Raw genomic sequence first — 15,636 nt, 5'->3', positions numbered from 1 at the left:
TTGCAGTCGGCGCCTGCGCTTGGAGAGCATTTCCCGGGAATGCGGGGAACGCTATCGGCTCTGCTTGGGCTATGATATGATTCTTAAGCGGGCTTGCGCTTCAATTTCTGGTCTGCTTCCGTCTTGAGTTCGTTGCAACAGCCGTCATGGCATCTCCTCGCTATGTTCAAAAATGTCTCGGAGACACGTCACGAAGCCTGCTTTCAGCAAGTCGCTTGATATGCCGGGACTGTCAACAACCCATCCGATCTCGCGTCGACCAAAGACGAAAGATTAGCAGCTATGGCTACACACAAGCTAAAGCCCTGGTGTACTCTAAATACGGAGAGCCACAAGATGTCCTCTCTCTACATGGTCACTCCATATCGCCCGCATCTGGGACCAACGTGGTTCTCCGCACGCTCGTGGCTCCCATCAACCCTGCCGACGTCAACCAGATTCAGGGTGTCTATCCCGCGAAACCAGAGATGACAACGGCTCTCGGTACCTCAGAACCCTCCGCGGTAGCTGGAAATGAAGGTGCGGCGGAGGTTATTAGCGTCGGTTCTGGAGTAAAGAGCCTGAGTAAAGGAGATTGGGTCATCATGAAGAGTACAGGGATGGGTACCTGGCGAACACACATGGCCGTAGACGAGAGCAAACTGATCAAAATTGACAACAAGGAGGGATTGACCCCTCTTCAAGTCGGGACAGTGTCAGTCAATCCCTGCACAGCCTACCGCATGCTTCTCGACTCGGCAAAGTGGAGCTTCCGCGGAGACGAATGGTTTATCCAAAACGGAGCCAACAGCGGCGTGGGACGAGCTGCCATACAACTTGGACACGAGTGGGGGTTCAAGAGTATCAATGTGATCCGAGGCCGGGAGAACAAGGAGGAGGAACAGAGACTCCGCCAAGAACTCCTCGATATTGGCGCCACCAAAGTCATTACTGAAGAAGAGCTACAAGGTCGTGAGATCAGAGACCAGATCAAAGAGTGGACAAATGGTGGACGAGAAGAAATCAAAGTCGGACTCAATTGCGTGGGCGGGAAACCCGCCACGGCATTGGCAAAGTTCCTCAGCCCCGGAGCAACCATGGTGACGTACGGAGCAATGAGCAAGCAGCCTGTCATATTACCTGCCTCGCTCCTGATCTTTAAGGAGATAACCTTCAACGGATTCTGGGTGAGCAAGTGGAGTGATCGACACCCTGATCAGAAGAAGCAGACGGTAGACGACGTCCTTCGGCTCACGAGAGAAGGGCGATTCAAGGATATACCAGTGCAGGAATGCAAATGGGGGTGGAAGACGGATATCGATATCCTGAAGCAAGCTGTGCAGGGGACTCTTGGGGGATTCCGAGCTGGCAAGGGCGTCTTTGTCTTTGAGGAGACGTGAACGAACTCGATATGACCCGTTCCATATCAGTTGGGCTCTGTTCTGGTGTTACATGGGCTGAGCGGAATGGATTCCCGGTTGTGCAATCTCTATGTAAGCTACACCCTTCAGCATCATATGCCGCTGAAGATGTACATTCTGTGTATATCACTCGAATTGCCATATAAACATATAAATAGTCCCTCGGGTGGCGGTGGTGAGTATTGCGCAGGGCAGCAGCACCCATCATGTCCGACACGCTTACTCAAAGCGCTGAAGGCGGCATCCACAGCTTTATACAGCAATGCCTCGACGGGGATAAGGGTATCAGAATTACCTTTGCTGACATGCTAACCCCTCGTAGATGCGAAGCGTCAAAATATATATACACAAAACACCGAGGCGGAAGCAACGAGTAGCAAGGCTCCGCCTTTCCGCCAATCACTTTCGTCGTTCGCCCTGTGCGCAAAGAATTCCGCCCATTGAAAAAAGGCAAATCGTAATCATAGGTAGGGAAACGCACTCAACGACAAAAGGGCGTGCATTAGATTTCCCGTCGGGGGTTTGGTGGTATTTCTGCTGTTTCTCTGCTGCCCATCTGTCTCATCTGTCTATTCGGGAAGCCCTCAGTTGCCTCGTGCTATCATTCATTCGCCTTCTGGGTCTGATATAATATTCTATGTGCAGGACCTTCTTGGGAAAAGCCCTGAGATTGCAGACGGCCTCAGCATCTACATTCAAGTCCTTCCACCTACGAGTTCGAGGTCTCAGCTCCTCGAAAAGATTAGACATGGACGCGGATCAATTCAGGAAAGCCGCCCACGCGGCCATTGAAGAAAGTATGCTCTACGCCCAGTTTGCGACTGTCCCATGTGAAAAGAGCCATAGCTTACACATACTCCGCCTCAAGTCATTGCATACAACCAAGATCTCCCCAACTACCCTGTGTTGCCGACCATCAAACCGGGCTTTCTCGCGCCGCAGCTCCCAGCATCAGCACCGGAGAAACCCCAAGCATGGTCGGAGATCCAGCCGGATATTGCGTCGAAGATCGTTCCCGGGATCACGCACTGGCAGTCGCCCAACTTCATGGCCTTTTTCCCCGCGGGCGTCACGTATCCGTCCATGCTCGGAGAGATGTATTCTGCCGCATTCACAGCTCCAGCCTTCAATTGGCTTTGCAGTCCTGCGTGCACGGAACTGGAGACTGTGGTGATGGACTGGCTGGCCCAGGCGTTTCAGCTGCCCAAGGAGTTTTTGAGCACAAGCACAAGTGGCGGTGGAGGGACCATTCAGGGCAGCGCGAGTGAAGCGATCGTGACCTGCATGGTTGCCGCGCGAGAGCGGTATTTACACAGTAAGTGTGATGCAGAGGGTTTGAAACCTGGGTCGCCAGAGAGGGAGGATCGCATTGCCTTCCTGAGAGGACGGCTGGTTGCCCTATCAAGTGATCAAGCTCATTCCTCGACGCAAAAGGGGGCTCTAATCGCTGGTACTCGGTATCGATCTATTCAGACGAAACTCGAGAATGAGTTGTCTTTGAAGCGCGAAGAGCTGGAAGCCGCTCTGGAGCAATGCAAAGCCGAAGGTCTCGAACCTTACTATATCACCCTAACGCTGGGAACGACTTCGACGTGTGCAGTCGACGACTTTGCGGGCCTCGCGCCACTTCTCAAAGCCCATCCAAATCTTTGGGTTCACATCGATGCGGCCTACGCTGGTGCCGCCCTGGTGTGTCCGGAATACTCCTCCAAGTACTCACCACTCATGATCATCGCCGACTCGTTTAACATGAACATGCACAAATGGCTGCTCGTCAACTTTGACGCATCTTGCTTGTTCGTCCAAAACCGGAACCACCTAACACGTGCATTGTCCATCTCTGCAGCTTATTATACGAACAAGCACTCGGACAGTGGCCTGGTCACGGATTATCGGGACTGGCAGATTCCATTAGGAAGACGATTCCGCGCACTGAAAATCTGGTTCGTTATGCGGAGTTACGGCTTGGAAGGAATGAGGGAACACATCAGAAAGACGGTGGACAGAGGCGAGATCTTTGCTGATCTTGTCCGTGGGAGAAGTAATCTGTTCGAGTTAGTCGCAGAGCCGCGATTTGGGTTGACGTGTTTTCGGGTCAAGCCATCTGCCCTGTCAGAGCAAGCAAATACGGCAAAAACGAATGCAGACTTTGTGCCACAGACTGCAGCAGATCAGCAAAGAGAACAGGACGCGAATGAGGTGACGAAGCATATTGGAGAGTTGATCAATGAGCGAGGAGAGATTTTCATAACCTGTAGCAGCACGGCGGGCAAATCTTTCATGCGAGTTGTTAGTGGTAATCCGCATGCAGAAGAGAAGTATATAAGAGGGGCATTTGAGATCATCGTTAAAACGGCGGAGGAGGCTATTGCATCGAGGAAGTCGGTGAATGGGATGAATTGATAGAGGAGGAGCATCCTGTATATACATACATACCCTCATCCTTGAGCTAACCAGCTCCCTGAGTGACCTACAGGGCCTCTTGGGGAGACGCTCAAGGAGGCAACCTTGACAGATAGATCACGAGCATAGTACCTCAATGGGAATCGAGAAACAACGTGTTTACTTGTGGAGGGTGAGTTGTCCGTCAATCGGATAAAGGGGAGAGATGTTCGATGACACTGTCATCTGCTGTTTGTGACCTCAGGTCTGCAAACATCTGCTTTTCTATTGACATCTGAAACCATATATAAAGAGTGGTGCCTGGGATGTGGAGAGAAGTCTGTTGGTGAGAGGCTCTCCTCATGCACAGCCTTGCGCGGGCTTGGCGAAAGACGCCTTAACGCGTCTGCCACAAACACGTGTAAAGTGGTGAATTCTGCCACCAAGACCAGCGATTTCCATCCTCCCCACAACTGACGAGTTGGCTCGATCATCGCCGAATAGCTTACCCAAATGGATACCTTCGGAGACGGTCCGGGCTACAACGATGCCAATAGAGCCTTCCTGCAGGCCTTCCTCACCCGCGGCGTCCTCACTCTAGAAACGGCCAAACCCATCATTGCGGCGTGTTCGACATTTAGAGAACAACGCGAAGTTCTGCCGCAGGATGTCACGGTCGAAGACTTGAATGACTACATTGCAGACGCAAACCGCAGACTATCCCCTCTCGACCTCGAGATCCGAAGTACCTTGCACCAGCAGACCCGAGAACGGGTGTATGCCCTAGTGAACACCACGAGCGATCCACTCACGCAACTTGCCACAAGCTACACACCCGACGAAATCGTCTACGTGAGGAAACTCCTCGACGCAATGTTTGATGGACAGAACAACAAGGGCAAAAGAGAGGCTATGTGCATAAGTGGTATTGACGCCATTCAAGTTGGCAGAGCCGCCCTGCGGCGCCAGGCCGCTGAAGAGAATGAGACCCAGGCAACAGCTGGTGTGCTCAGTGCTATGGATTCTGAGAACATGCTTCACAAATTGTTGGACGAGGGATGGCTAGAAAAGAGTCGGGCTGGGTTTTACAGCTTGAGCCCTCGTGCGCTGATGGAGCTCAAGGGCTGGTTAGTGGACACCTACAATGACGAGGATGAAGACGGCAACAAGAGAGAGAAGATCAAGTTCTGCCATGCTTGTAAGGAGATTATCACGGTGGTAAGACAGTGTTTCGATAAATACTTTTGTTTTCCGCGCATTCCCAAAGCTGACGGACTGAGTGATCGGCAGGGCCAACGGTGTCCTCGACGTGAATGCCCTTGTCGGGTGCACGATATATGTACCCAGAATTTTTTTCGAATACAGCGATCGACGAGATGTCCACTATGCAGAACTGAATGGGATGGCGAATGCTTTGTGGGAGAAAAGTCTATCACAACGTCGGAAAGCTATCAGACTGGAAAGAGGAGGAGCGGTGCACACAACAGGCGGAGACCCAGTGCCAATGCCAATAACGAGGAAGATGATGTAGAATGACAAGTTGGCGCTCGATGCTTGAGAATCCTCAAGATACGATGTCAGACGGTGAGCGGCCGCTCGACCCTCTGCAGGACTTTTCGGGAGCCGAAGCCGGGCGATGACTCGGATGAGCAGCGATTCTTTGATGTTCGAAGCAAGTCCAACCTCTGATCGACTCGGCGGAGTATTGAAAAGGTTGCTCCACCAGGCACGCGACGACCATGGAGCCCCAACCATGGAAGTGAGTGGCACTGGGCTACGAACAGCGGTGGCGGTCCATGGCGCCCAGGCGCCCCAGGAAATGCAACCGAGCTCTCCAATGACGCCCTCCCAGGCACAGGAACCCGCCATTCCCCCTTCCCCACAACAGGAAGCGAGCTGCCACGAAACTCAATCTAGCAGTTCTATGAGCTTTGGTGACGCCGCTCAATCCATCGCGGCGAGGAGGGCACCCTTGCCTTGCCTCCGCATCCATTTACGTCTATCCCACAAATGACGTCGTATTCGCTCCATCAACCGCTCGTCAATTGACCTATGATGGCGATAGCCACCGACGATCCTGGTTGATGTGACCACAGACACCTACAAATCAAGCAAAGTCCTGCTTGGTCAAATGTAACTGTCTGCGATCAGGAATTCTACCGGTCTTCCGCGCCCTGCCTGCATTACATGTTGGACGTGGACAATCACTTAGCCAGCAGTAACTTCCCGTACCTGCCAACTGAAGCTCCTCTTGCTGTCACATGGCCGGTAGGCATACTTTCACCCATGAGGTAACCAGTAGCCTAGGAGCACCAAAAGCTGGAGCTTCTCTTCCTCTGACTTCAATTTTAAAACAAAAGTAAGCATCCCTAATTCACTCACACCCTGCCGGGATAGAAGAACAGCTACGAAAGAACTCAAGGTACGTGATGATAATAGCGATGCCCAGATGGAATCAAGGCCAAACTAATTCCTACAGATGGCTTCGACAAGGCCCTTGTCGCTCTTTGGCCTGCTTCTCAGTGTCTCCTTATCCTCCCTCACATCAGCTCAATCTGGTAATGCATCGACGATATACAAGACTCGATTTGACGGAGTCACCTGGGACGCTGCCAATTGGGTGCTCACCACCACCAATCTGGATCAAGGACATTATCAATCTCGAATGGTGGTTGCGAATGGCTATCATGGAATCAACGTAGCATCCCTAGGCCCATTCTTCGAGGTTGATACTCCTGTCGACGGCGACAATATCAATGGATGGCCTCTGTTCGATCGACGACAAACCTTCGCCACTGTTGGAGGCTTCTGGGACTCGCAACCAAAGACCAACGGCTCCAATTTTCCCTGGCTGTATCAGTATGGCTGGGATACTGCCATCAGTGGCATTCCTCACTGGGGTGGCATCGTTCCAGATTTGGGAGGAAGCAACTACCTCACTGCTTCCACCAACGGCTCGACCATCAGCAGTTTCAGATCAAGCCTCGACATGAAGCGTGGTCTGATGAATTGGGCTTTTACGTGGTCGCCAAATGGCCATGGGTCATTCAATGTCTCCTACCAAATGTTCGCACACAAGCTCAACATCAATCAGGGCTTTGTTACCATGAATATCACTGCGGCCAAAGCCACAAACATTACAATAGCGAATGTGCTCAATGGAGACTGCGCTGTCCGCACGACTCCTGGACAGAATGGTATTGATTCTGGTCTCATTTTCACCTCTGTTCAGCCGAATGGCATTCATAACGTGACGGCGTTCGTATACGCTGGTATGACGAGCTCGGGGGCTTCGGTTCGGTCTGTCCAGCAAGCAACATGGCAGCGGCCGTATGTGGGCAATAATGCATCATCAGTGGCTTCTGCGTTGAATGTCACCCTCCAGGCTGGGCAGGTTGCTACCTTCACCAAATTCGTCGGAATCGCCTCAACTGATGGATTCCTGAGTCCCCGTCCTGTTGCAAGAAATGCCGCACTTGCCGCGAGACAGGCTGGTTATGCTGCTTCATTGCAGACCCACGCTACAGAATGGGCACAACAGTTTCCCACTACGTCTGTCGACGATTTCTCATTCCCAGAAAATGGTACATTGCCAAACGATCAATTTATACTCGAAGCAGCAATTACAGCGGTGACAAACCCGTACCATCTCCTTCAAAACACCATTTCGCAGAATGCAATCAATGCAACGGCCAATGCTGCCAGTTCAATCAACAGTCACAGCATTGCCGTGGGAGGACTAGGTTCAGATTCATACGCCGGGCAAATCTTTTGGGATGCTGAGGTGTGGATGCAACCGGGTCTGGTAGCAGCATTTCCATCGGCGGCCAAGGGTATTGCAAACTATCGAGTGGAGAGGTACCAGCAGGCGAAGCAAAATATTGGCACTGCGTTCGCCTCCTCCAAGAAAAATACCGCGTTTAGTTCTGCTGCAGCCATCTTTCCCTGGACGAGTGGTCGTTTTGGGAACTGTACAGCCACTGGTCCATGTTGGGATTACGAGTATCATCTGAATGGCGACATTGGCCTGGAGTTCATCAATTTATGGATCGCGTCGGGCGACACGGCATTATTTCAGGAATCTCTCTGGCCCATCTATGACTCCGTTGCCACAATGTACTCGGAAATCCTTGAGCGAAACGGCTCTCATTGGGTTCTCCTCAACATGACTGATCCAGACGAGTATGCCAACCACGTCGACAATGGTGGCTTCACCATGGCCTTGATCTCTACCCATCTCACCTATGCCAATCAGTTCCGCTCCATGTTCAATGCCACGCCCAATGCAACGTGGGCGGGTATGGCTCAGAACGTGCTGATAGGCCGGGATGAAGACGCGGACGTCACGCTGGAATACACTGGTATGAACGGCACGACTGTCGTAAAACAGGCAGACGTCATTCTCAACACTTACCCGCTCTCCTTTACCGGGCAGAATTATACGTCCAACGACTCGCTCAGCGATCTCGACTATTATGCTGCCCAGCAATCCGTGGACGGTCCCGCCATGACATACGCGATCTTCTCCATCATCGCAAACCAGATCTCGCCTTCAGGATGTTCTTCCTATACCTATCAACAATATAGCTCGCAACCCTACCTCCGAGGCCCGTGGTTCCAACTCTCTGAACAGTTGGTCGACAACTGGAACGACAACGGCGGGACGCACCCAGCATATCCCTTCCTGACAGGCCATGGAGGCGCGTTACAAGTCGTGCTATTTGGATATCTAGGGTTACGTCTGATTCCAGATTTCAATCTGCACATCGACCCCAGTTTACCTCCTCAGATCCCACAAATCAGATACCGCACCTTCCACTGGTATGGATGGCCGATCTCCGCCTTCTCAAACCAGACACATACGGTCCTGACGAGGAACGGTAGCCTTGCTCCTAGTGAGGGCGCGGTCCCGAACGCTACCTATGCAACCTCTGCCATTCCCGTCGTGGTTGGCCCCATCGGCTCAGCCCCCCTTGCGATCTACTCCTTGATGCCGAACTCCAGCATAACGGTCCCCAACAGACAGATTGGTCTTATCCCTACGACCGAAAACAACGTCGCGCAATGTCTCCCTGTCTCGTCCCCCGATGACTACTTGCCAGGCCAGTTCCCGCTTGCAGCAGTCGATGGCGCAACCAGTACGAAATGGCAGCCCGTGTCAGCAAATAAGACAAGTTCCATCACAGTGGCGCTGCCAGTGGGATACAAGGTGACGGGGATGGAGTTCAACTGGGGACAAATACCGCCGTACAATTACTCCGTCCTGTTCCACAATCAATCCCTCGCGGACCCCTCCGCTGCCACCATCAACAATCCCGATGGCGTCCTTGAAGTCGCGTCGAACCAGCGCGTGAACATCACTGACACGTACAACCTGACGGCGCTGAACTCGATCGAGGCCGTGCAAGACAACATCACCACGTTTGACATCCCCTCGACTACCCCGCCCGTGTACACAGCGAATTTCGCCACGCTGCGCATCTGGGGATCGCTGTACAATGCCGGCGTCACCGCGCGCAACATGTCCGGCGACGGCGCTACGGTCGCCGAGTGGAGCATCCTGGTGGAGGGACTGCAGAGCCCCAACGCTACGACTGCCGGAGGACCCGTCAGGAGGACGATGAGCGATCTGGGCAGGAACCTAAAAGCCAGAGGCGATATGGGTCGTCTCGACGCCGATCTGTTGATGAAGCTGGGCCACGTCGCGAGGTATGCGAATAGGGAGGGACGCAAGATGCCAGGAAGATGAGAAAGGAATGCATCTGTCAGCCGCGTCACAGGTAAACGACGGGAAACTCTCCTCCAGAAGACAGAAGACAGAAGAAGACAGACCATGTCGAGGGGGGCGGTAGGTAGGTGGCCTGACGAACGAGAGGGGTCAACAATTAAGAAAAAGTCCCAATGCGCAAGTAATTGATTCCTCTATTTAATGCAAACCATGCGTTGCCGTCATGTTGGGCTCCAAATAATCTGTCATGGGGCGTGTTTCCGCCCAACCACTCCATTGCCTTTTTATTTACTGGTCACATCATACGTCTCTGTAGTCTTCATCGCCTGCTTCCTTCAGTCGAGGTAACCATGATGAGAAATTCACAGACTCGGTCTCCGTAATGGCCGTCCCGGGGCTTTATACTCGCTCCCTGTTTACGTTCGAGGGCCAGACCCAAGCGGCTTCAATGCTCGTGCCATATAGCAGCGGCAAGAAAAGAAGCCGAGAAAGACATAAAAGGGGAAAGCGAACATCCCTCCCTTGGAGAACATGACACAAGCGCTTTCCCCTTCGCAGTCGAAGATACGGAGGAGAAAGTCTCGCTAACTTTTCTAGCGGTCGACTCAGAAAAGTTGTCGACATCATGGCGCACTCTCGATGTGATAATCTGCGTTGCTTGTAGTGTTGAGGCTCTTCGAGGTTCTGCTTGTAGTCGGATGTCATAACATATTGCCATACGACAACCAAGTTATGACTTTCCCGGTCTTGCCGCCTTGGGTCATTCCCGGCAGATTGCTTTGTAAAGGAAGCCTGATCATACAAATATTTGTACATCGTTGTGATGTGGTTTGTTGCTCGAGCGATACAGAGCCGGTACTCGACGAGCTTGGCGATCCGCATGTGTCTCGCTCGCCGTTAAGCTCTCAGCCAGGTATGTCGGAGGGGTATTACCGGTTCTCTGAACGCACACAAAGGATGAACCCCCACGGCACCGTCAGCCCGTTGTGTCGAAGTGATTATCTCTGCATTTCTTCCGGGAGGTGAGACGATTAGCCCAGCGGTACCACGCCGGCTCGCGATTCGTTCAGCGGCCTTAGAGTGTTAGCCTACTGCCCATGCTGCAAGTCGTTTTGTCCGGCACCACTGCCTTCCATCCTCCCCCTCGCCTCCCCCAGCAATGCTTCTTGCATCTTTCTCAGCTCCTCTTCTCCCATCTTGTCAAAGCCACCGAAGTTGCGCATTTTCTCGCCGCGTCCGATTCTTTTCTTTTGGACCTCTTGCCATTCGCCCACGACACCGCGACAGCCCTCAATATAACTGCCAAATCCCAAATCTGTGAGCGCCTGTTCGACATGTTCCACACTGATCGTCTTCTTGGACTCCTTCTCGGATATCTCGTTGGATTCGGAGGAGACCATGCGGAGGAACTCGAGCGAACAGGAAATCAGAAGATCGCGGGCCGGACGGGTGAATGTCATTTCACCTTCCTTGCCGGCGCCGGTGTTGTCATGAGGCAGCTGAGGCAGGATTTCAGAGATAATCTTTTGGACGGTGGCTTTGGGGAGAGACAGGTCGTCATTGTCTGCACATAGACTGTTAGCAGCTGCATCTTTCTCAGGCTTTGGGATCGCGAACATACTGCCAAACTCTTTGTCCGACATGATGACAGTGTGTATGGATTTGGTGTGGTAGTGGGATGCGTCCAGACTCTTAGAGGCTCATGGGTCCAGCCCAGGTGAGCGCGGGGAGGAACGAGGGTGTTAAATAGTTGTTGCGACATGATACGCGACAAGGCCAGGCAAGCAGCTTCCGAAACAGGCATCGCGCATTCTCGTCTTGGCAGCAGGTAAATTCTTTTTCTGAGGTTTCTGTCTTTCCCTTCAATTTCTCTTCGTTACCGCCATCAAAGTTCGGCACGATGAAGATTGCAGAATTGAGGGTTTCACGCGGCCTGCTTTAATACCTATCTGGCTGTCACGATCAGTGTCTACCACTAATGGAGCTTCATACAGAATGAAGACCTCGGTGCTCACCGACAGCCCCGACCTAGCCTGAACACGACACTTCATGCCCAGTAAGTTACTCCTTCCTCGCTCGCCTTCAAGCATCCTTCATGATGAACATTCGTGTCGCCCCTATCATACCAAATTGTGGTGATTACCTGTCCAAACCCAAACCGGACTTCCTGAGCATGCTCCATCCCCCAGATGACCCTTTGCTACCACACGATGCACGCAGTCACTGACGCGTTACAGAATACTATACGCACCTCTCGCTAGCAGCTTCAAAATTGTAGGGTGTATGTCCACCTTCTTCTTATCATTTCCATATCCATTTCCAAATGATGATCAACACTATGTACTATCAAATTCGGAAATGCACATTGACGAATACACCGGTTCGATTAACTGAACGCGACCCAACATCGAGACAATATTGCGCCTTCATTTGTCTTCTGGGATATGACCTAACTGTGGTTTCAGAAATTCAAGAGATCGATTGTAGCTGCACTGTCTTGCAACTTCGTGATGGTAAGTCTAAGCCAGCTCTTCCAAGACACCTTTTCATGATGAACACACCACTCTTCCATGCTAAGTATGAAGGTCTGCTGGATTCTAATGCTTAAGCTTGTGTATTCATTTTTCATCTTTCGCCTGATTCGGAGTTTCTTACCACAACATGTCTTGTCCTCATCTTGCGCGACGGTTGCTGACACGCGAGAACAGGGGCTTTCCAGTACGGTTCCACTCGTAACCTTTCGAATCTGCGCAGAGTACATGAAGTCATGCATACGTTTCTCGACTGGAAACCTCGCCATCGCTAGCTGAAGCCCAGGCATTCATCGATCTCGCATCCCTCGAAGCACTACCCAACCTGGTACTCGGCTAGCTGGACGTCATCCCAACTGGAGGTATGTCAATATGAATTCTGCGCAAATTATCGGGCCCACGCGCTCTCACCTCATAAACGACCCTGACAACTCCTTCTTTGCCCTCACGGCCAATTCTGCAATCACGTTTCCAGGCTTCTCGGGCGGCAATAGTTTTCCGTCCCTTTTCGCGCTCAAAAACTTCTGTTGGTCCTTCTCGTCCATGTTGTGAAGGTATTTCTCCCGGATCTCCATTTGCATGGCCGTGTCAACGACACCGGGACGGATCGATACTGTGGTTACCTCCGGCTCTTCGTTGTTCAGTGTCATGGTCAAGTGGTTGATGGCTGCTTTTGTGGCGCCATAAACCCCCCACGAGGGATACGCGTTCAAAGCGGCGCCAGATGATGTGAAGACGATGCGACCCTTTGCACTGCGGAGAAGCGGGAGTGTTTCCTTGATCTGATGGTTGTAGCAATGATGAGTTAGACTACGCCGCTTTGCTCGTACTGTAAACGTAGAATTACCCACTAGGCAAATATCAACATCATAAGCAGATTGAACTTACCAAAACAACGCAACTAGTTACGTTAATCCTAAATGTTCGCTCCCATTCATCGGCTTCCATCTGCCCTATCCTCAAACACCTGCCCAAGGTGCCGTGGTTCAGCACGAGCGCGTCGAGTCGTCCGTCGAACTGGACCCCTTTCAACATTCCCTCGACGAATTCAAGGTCGGCCATATCGCCGGCCCTGGTGATCACGCGGTCTGGGTGGGTTGATTGGAAATTGTCGAGGACACTGACATTGCGGCCGGCCAGAATAAGTAGATGCTGGTCGGGTGAGGATAGAAGGTGGTGGGCGACGGCGAGCCCGATGCCTGCCGTCGCTCCAGACACGAGAATGGTGCGTGAAGAAGGGTATTGAGTCTACGAGGGCGCGAGGGTTAGATGATAAGTATTCCCAAAGGTCTGCATGTTGGCTTGCAGTGGAGGCTTGGGAAGGGCTGTGTTAGACACATACTCGGTGCGTAGAGATGTAATTTGGCGAAGTTCCGAAATGATGTTTTGCCATCTTGACAGTTGATGCTGGTCTCAGAGCCTGCCTGTGGACTTTTCAGGCTCTGACAGTGTTAAAGCGAGACCACCAAAGACGCCGAGAGCGAAATGTGTGTAACTGGCCGGGTTTCTTGTCGGGTACGAGGTACACCAGCATTCGGTGGCAGTTGTTTGTTCTAATAGATACAGAACACTTATTAGGCTACTTTTGCAAGGGAGATTTGTGTCCATCCATCCCACGAATGACGTCAATTCCTCGTCCCCCTCCTTGTGTCCACCCTTCACCGTCCACACGTGGGATTGTGCGGCACGGGAAGAGCATCGACGGCAAGAGTCCAATCATCTCTACAGCGCCATTCAGCCTCGCCACCGCAGCAGCTCAGCCCTGTCCCCGATGACGGCGAACATGAATGCTCCGAAATCCGAAAAGCGGGGACGGGTTTCCTGGGGAGCGTTCAAGTGCCGGTGTTGCGAGTCTCATTGAATTCAGGCCCTACAAATACCAGGTGACTTTCGACCGAGGAGTGCTTGTCAGCGCTGGCCGATTCTCTATTTAAATCTCACAGGTCACGTTGATATAGCTTCACAGGCACTAGGAACTGATTCGACTGATACGGCTGAGCAACGGGAAATATAATCAAACCTTCCAGGGAGCCCCTTGTTATGGCCACAAAATTCCAAAGGCTCGTGAGGTTCAGAGCCTCGGACGGACAGATCTACTATGGCGAAGCCGGCTCAGATTGGGAGTCTGATCTCAAGGGAAAGGAAGTCCAAATCTTTTCGAGTCCTGATCCGTTCGACAGTGATTTTCGACTCTTGGAGAAAAAAGCCGTCGTTTCTGAGGTTAGAAATGTCCCGCCAAAAAAAAACGCACCCTATGGATTCCCAGGTGGATACTGACGCACTACAGGTCTTGTGCCCTTTGGAGAGGGTACCAATCGTTCTAGGTATTGGGTTAAATTACAGGAAACATGCTGAGGAAGCGGGTGTCAGTAACTAAAGACACTTTGAAGACAGTTGTGTCTAACGGGTTCAGTTTTCCATTCCAAGTTTCCCAGTTGTTTTTACCAAATATGCAGGTAGGCACGTCCGCGCATCATAACGGACATCACCAGTAAATCGTCCGCAGACACTCTAGCCGGCCCATTCGAAGACATCCCCATTCATCCGGAAGCAAAAGAGCTGGATTACGAGGGCGAGCTATCAGTCGTCATCGGAAAGGATGCAAAGAACATCTCCGAGAGAGAGGATCCCATGGATTATGTCTTCGGCTTTGCCGTGGGCAACGATGTTTCGTCCCGTTATTGGCAAGTCGCACCAAGGTCAGGCGGTCAGCATGGCCCTGCCAAATCCTTCGACAAGTTTGCTCCAATTGGCCCCGTCATTGCTTCTCGCCAGGCCGTCGTTAATCCCGAGGGCCTCAGACTCCGCACATGGGTTAATGGTGAATTGAGACAAGACGGCAAGACTGATGATTTGATCTTCGGCATCAGCGACCTCATCCGGCATCTGGCCAGAGGCACTACGATCAGAAAGGGCACGGTTATCATGACAGGGACTCCCAGGTGAGTGTTTTCAAACAGACAAGCTTGATGTGCCCCTAGGTTGACATGTGCTAGTGGCGTGGCTGCTTTCATGAAGCCGGCAGCATGGTTGCGAGATGGCGATACGGTAACAATAGAGATTGAGCGTATCGGCAAAATCTCGAATAAGATGGCCTTTGCAAACTGATCAATAGAGCTCAGGCCGGGTATAAAGAGCTCGGGCAAAGGTGGTCGACGCTCACAGGGATCTCGTTCTTACCAGAATTGCTGTTAACAGCTAACTCCAAAATCGGTTATATATTTATGCTTTCACAAACTGTCCGTCTGTCCCCTCTCAAAACGACATCGAATTTGGCAGGTTTCGATTGCTAAAAACTGCTGATTACGAAGATCCCTCTATGCGAAATTGACAATCTCCTCCTAATGCCTGACTAATAGGTTGAGTCTGTATGACCTGTCGAGTCGAGCTCTTGTTCTTTATACAGGTAAGGATATCACGTCATCCGCAAATACCACATCGAATTCGCCGTATTGACTCGTCTGGCCCCGCTTAGCGGGTGGAAGCCTTATGTCTACGTGAGTGTTTCACGATCTGAGTAATGACAGCCTTGCTCGGATTGGACGTCTCTGGAAAGCCTAGTTGACAGCGATTTCAAAGGGTGTACGTGGCTGAC

The 15,636-nt window shown here is 51.9% G+C and overlaps 7 protein-coding genes across 7 annotated transcripts; 5 read left to right on the top strand and 2 right to left on the bottom strand.

Moving 5' to 3' along the window:
• Positions 1-146: 146 nt before the first annotated feature.
• Z519_07613 (uncharacterized protein) lies at positions 147-1,379 on the top strand (the record flags this gene model as incomplete). Its single annotated transcript, XM_016765345.1, has 1 exon — positions 147-1,379. One exon carries the CDS (start codon positions 147-149, stop codon positions 1,377-1,379), a length of 1,233 nt encoding a protein of 410 aa, XP_016618314.1.
• A 769-nt stretch (positions 1,380-2,148) lies between these two features.
• On the top strand, positions 2,149-3,803 carry Z519_07612 (uncharacterized protein; the record flags this gene model as incomplete). The annotated part of the gene is made up of 2 exons (XM_016765344.1): positions 2,149-2,197; positions 2,269-3,803. The coding sequence occupies 2 exons, from the start codon at positions 2,149-2,151 to the stop codon at positions 3,801-3,803; spliced, it is 1,584 nt and encodes a 527-aa protein (XP_016618313.1).
• A 492-nt stretch (positions 3,804-4,295) lies between these two features.
• Z519_07611 (uncharacterized protein) lies at positions 4,296-5,318 on the top strand (the record flags this gene model as incomplete). The annotated part of the gene is made up of 2 exons (XM_016765343.1): positions 4,296-5,000; positions 5,148-5,318. The coding sequence occupies 2 exons, from the start codon at positions 4,296-4,298 to the stop codon at positions 5,316-5,318; spliced, it is 876 nt and encodes a 291-aa protein (XP_016618312.1).
• Positions 5,319-6,261: 943 nt separating this feature from the next.
• On the top strand, positions 6,262-9,531 carry Z519_07610 (uncharacterized protein; the record flags this gene model as incomplete). The annotated part of the gene is made up of 1 exon (XM_016765342.1): positions 6,262-9,531. One exon carries the CDS (start codon positions 6,262-6,264, stop codon positions 9,529-9,531), a length of 3,270 nt encoding a protein of 1,089 aa, XP_016618311.1.
• Positions 9,532-10,598: 1,067 nt separating this feature from the next.
• Z519_07609 (uncharacterized protein) lies at positions 10,599-11,153 on the bottom strand (the record flags this gene model as incomplete). Its single annotated transcript, XM_016765341.1, has 2 exons — positions 10,599-11,074; positions 11,132-11,153. 2 exons carry the CDS (start codon positions 11,151-11,153, stop codon positions 10,599-10,601), a joined length of 498 nt encoding a protein of 165 aa, XP_016618310.1.
• Positions 11,154-12,448: 1,295 nt separating this feature from the next.
• Positions 12,449-13,434, bottom strand: Z519_07608 (uncharacterized protein; the record flags this gene model as incomplete). Its single annotated transcript, XM_016765340.1, has 3 exons — positions 12,449-12,823; positions 12,930-13,289; positions 13,384-13,434. 3 exons carry the CDS (start codon positions 13,432-13,434, stop codon positions 12,449-12,451), a joined length of 786 nt encoding a protein of 261 aa, XP_016618309.1.
• Positions 13,435-14,081: 647 nt separating this feature from the next.
• On the top strand, positions 14,082-15,149 carry Z519_07607 (uncharacterized protein; the record flags this gene model as incomplete). The annotated part of the gene is made up of 5 exons (XM_016765339.1): positions 14,082-14,261; positions 14,329-14,406; positions 14,455-14,497; positions 14,548-14,983; positions 15,038-15,149. 5 exons carry the CDS (start codon positions 14,082-14,084, stop codon positions 15,147-15,149), a joined length of 849 nt encoding a protein of 282 aa, XP_016618308.1.
• Between the last annotated feature and the right edge of the window lie 487 nt (positions 15,150-15,636).

This window comes from Cladophialophora bantiana (assembly GCF_000835475.1).
Source record: "Cladophialophora bantiana CBS 173.52 unplaced genomic scaffold supercont1.11, whole genome shotgun sequence".
Lineage (NCBI taxonomy): Eukaryota > Fungi > Ascomycota > Eurotiomycetes > Chaetothyriales > Herpotrichiellaceae > Cladophialophora > Cladophialophora bantiana.
Note: the sequence above shows the minus strand (reverse complement) of the source record. Positions and strands in the feature narration are given on the sequence as shown.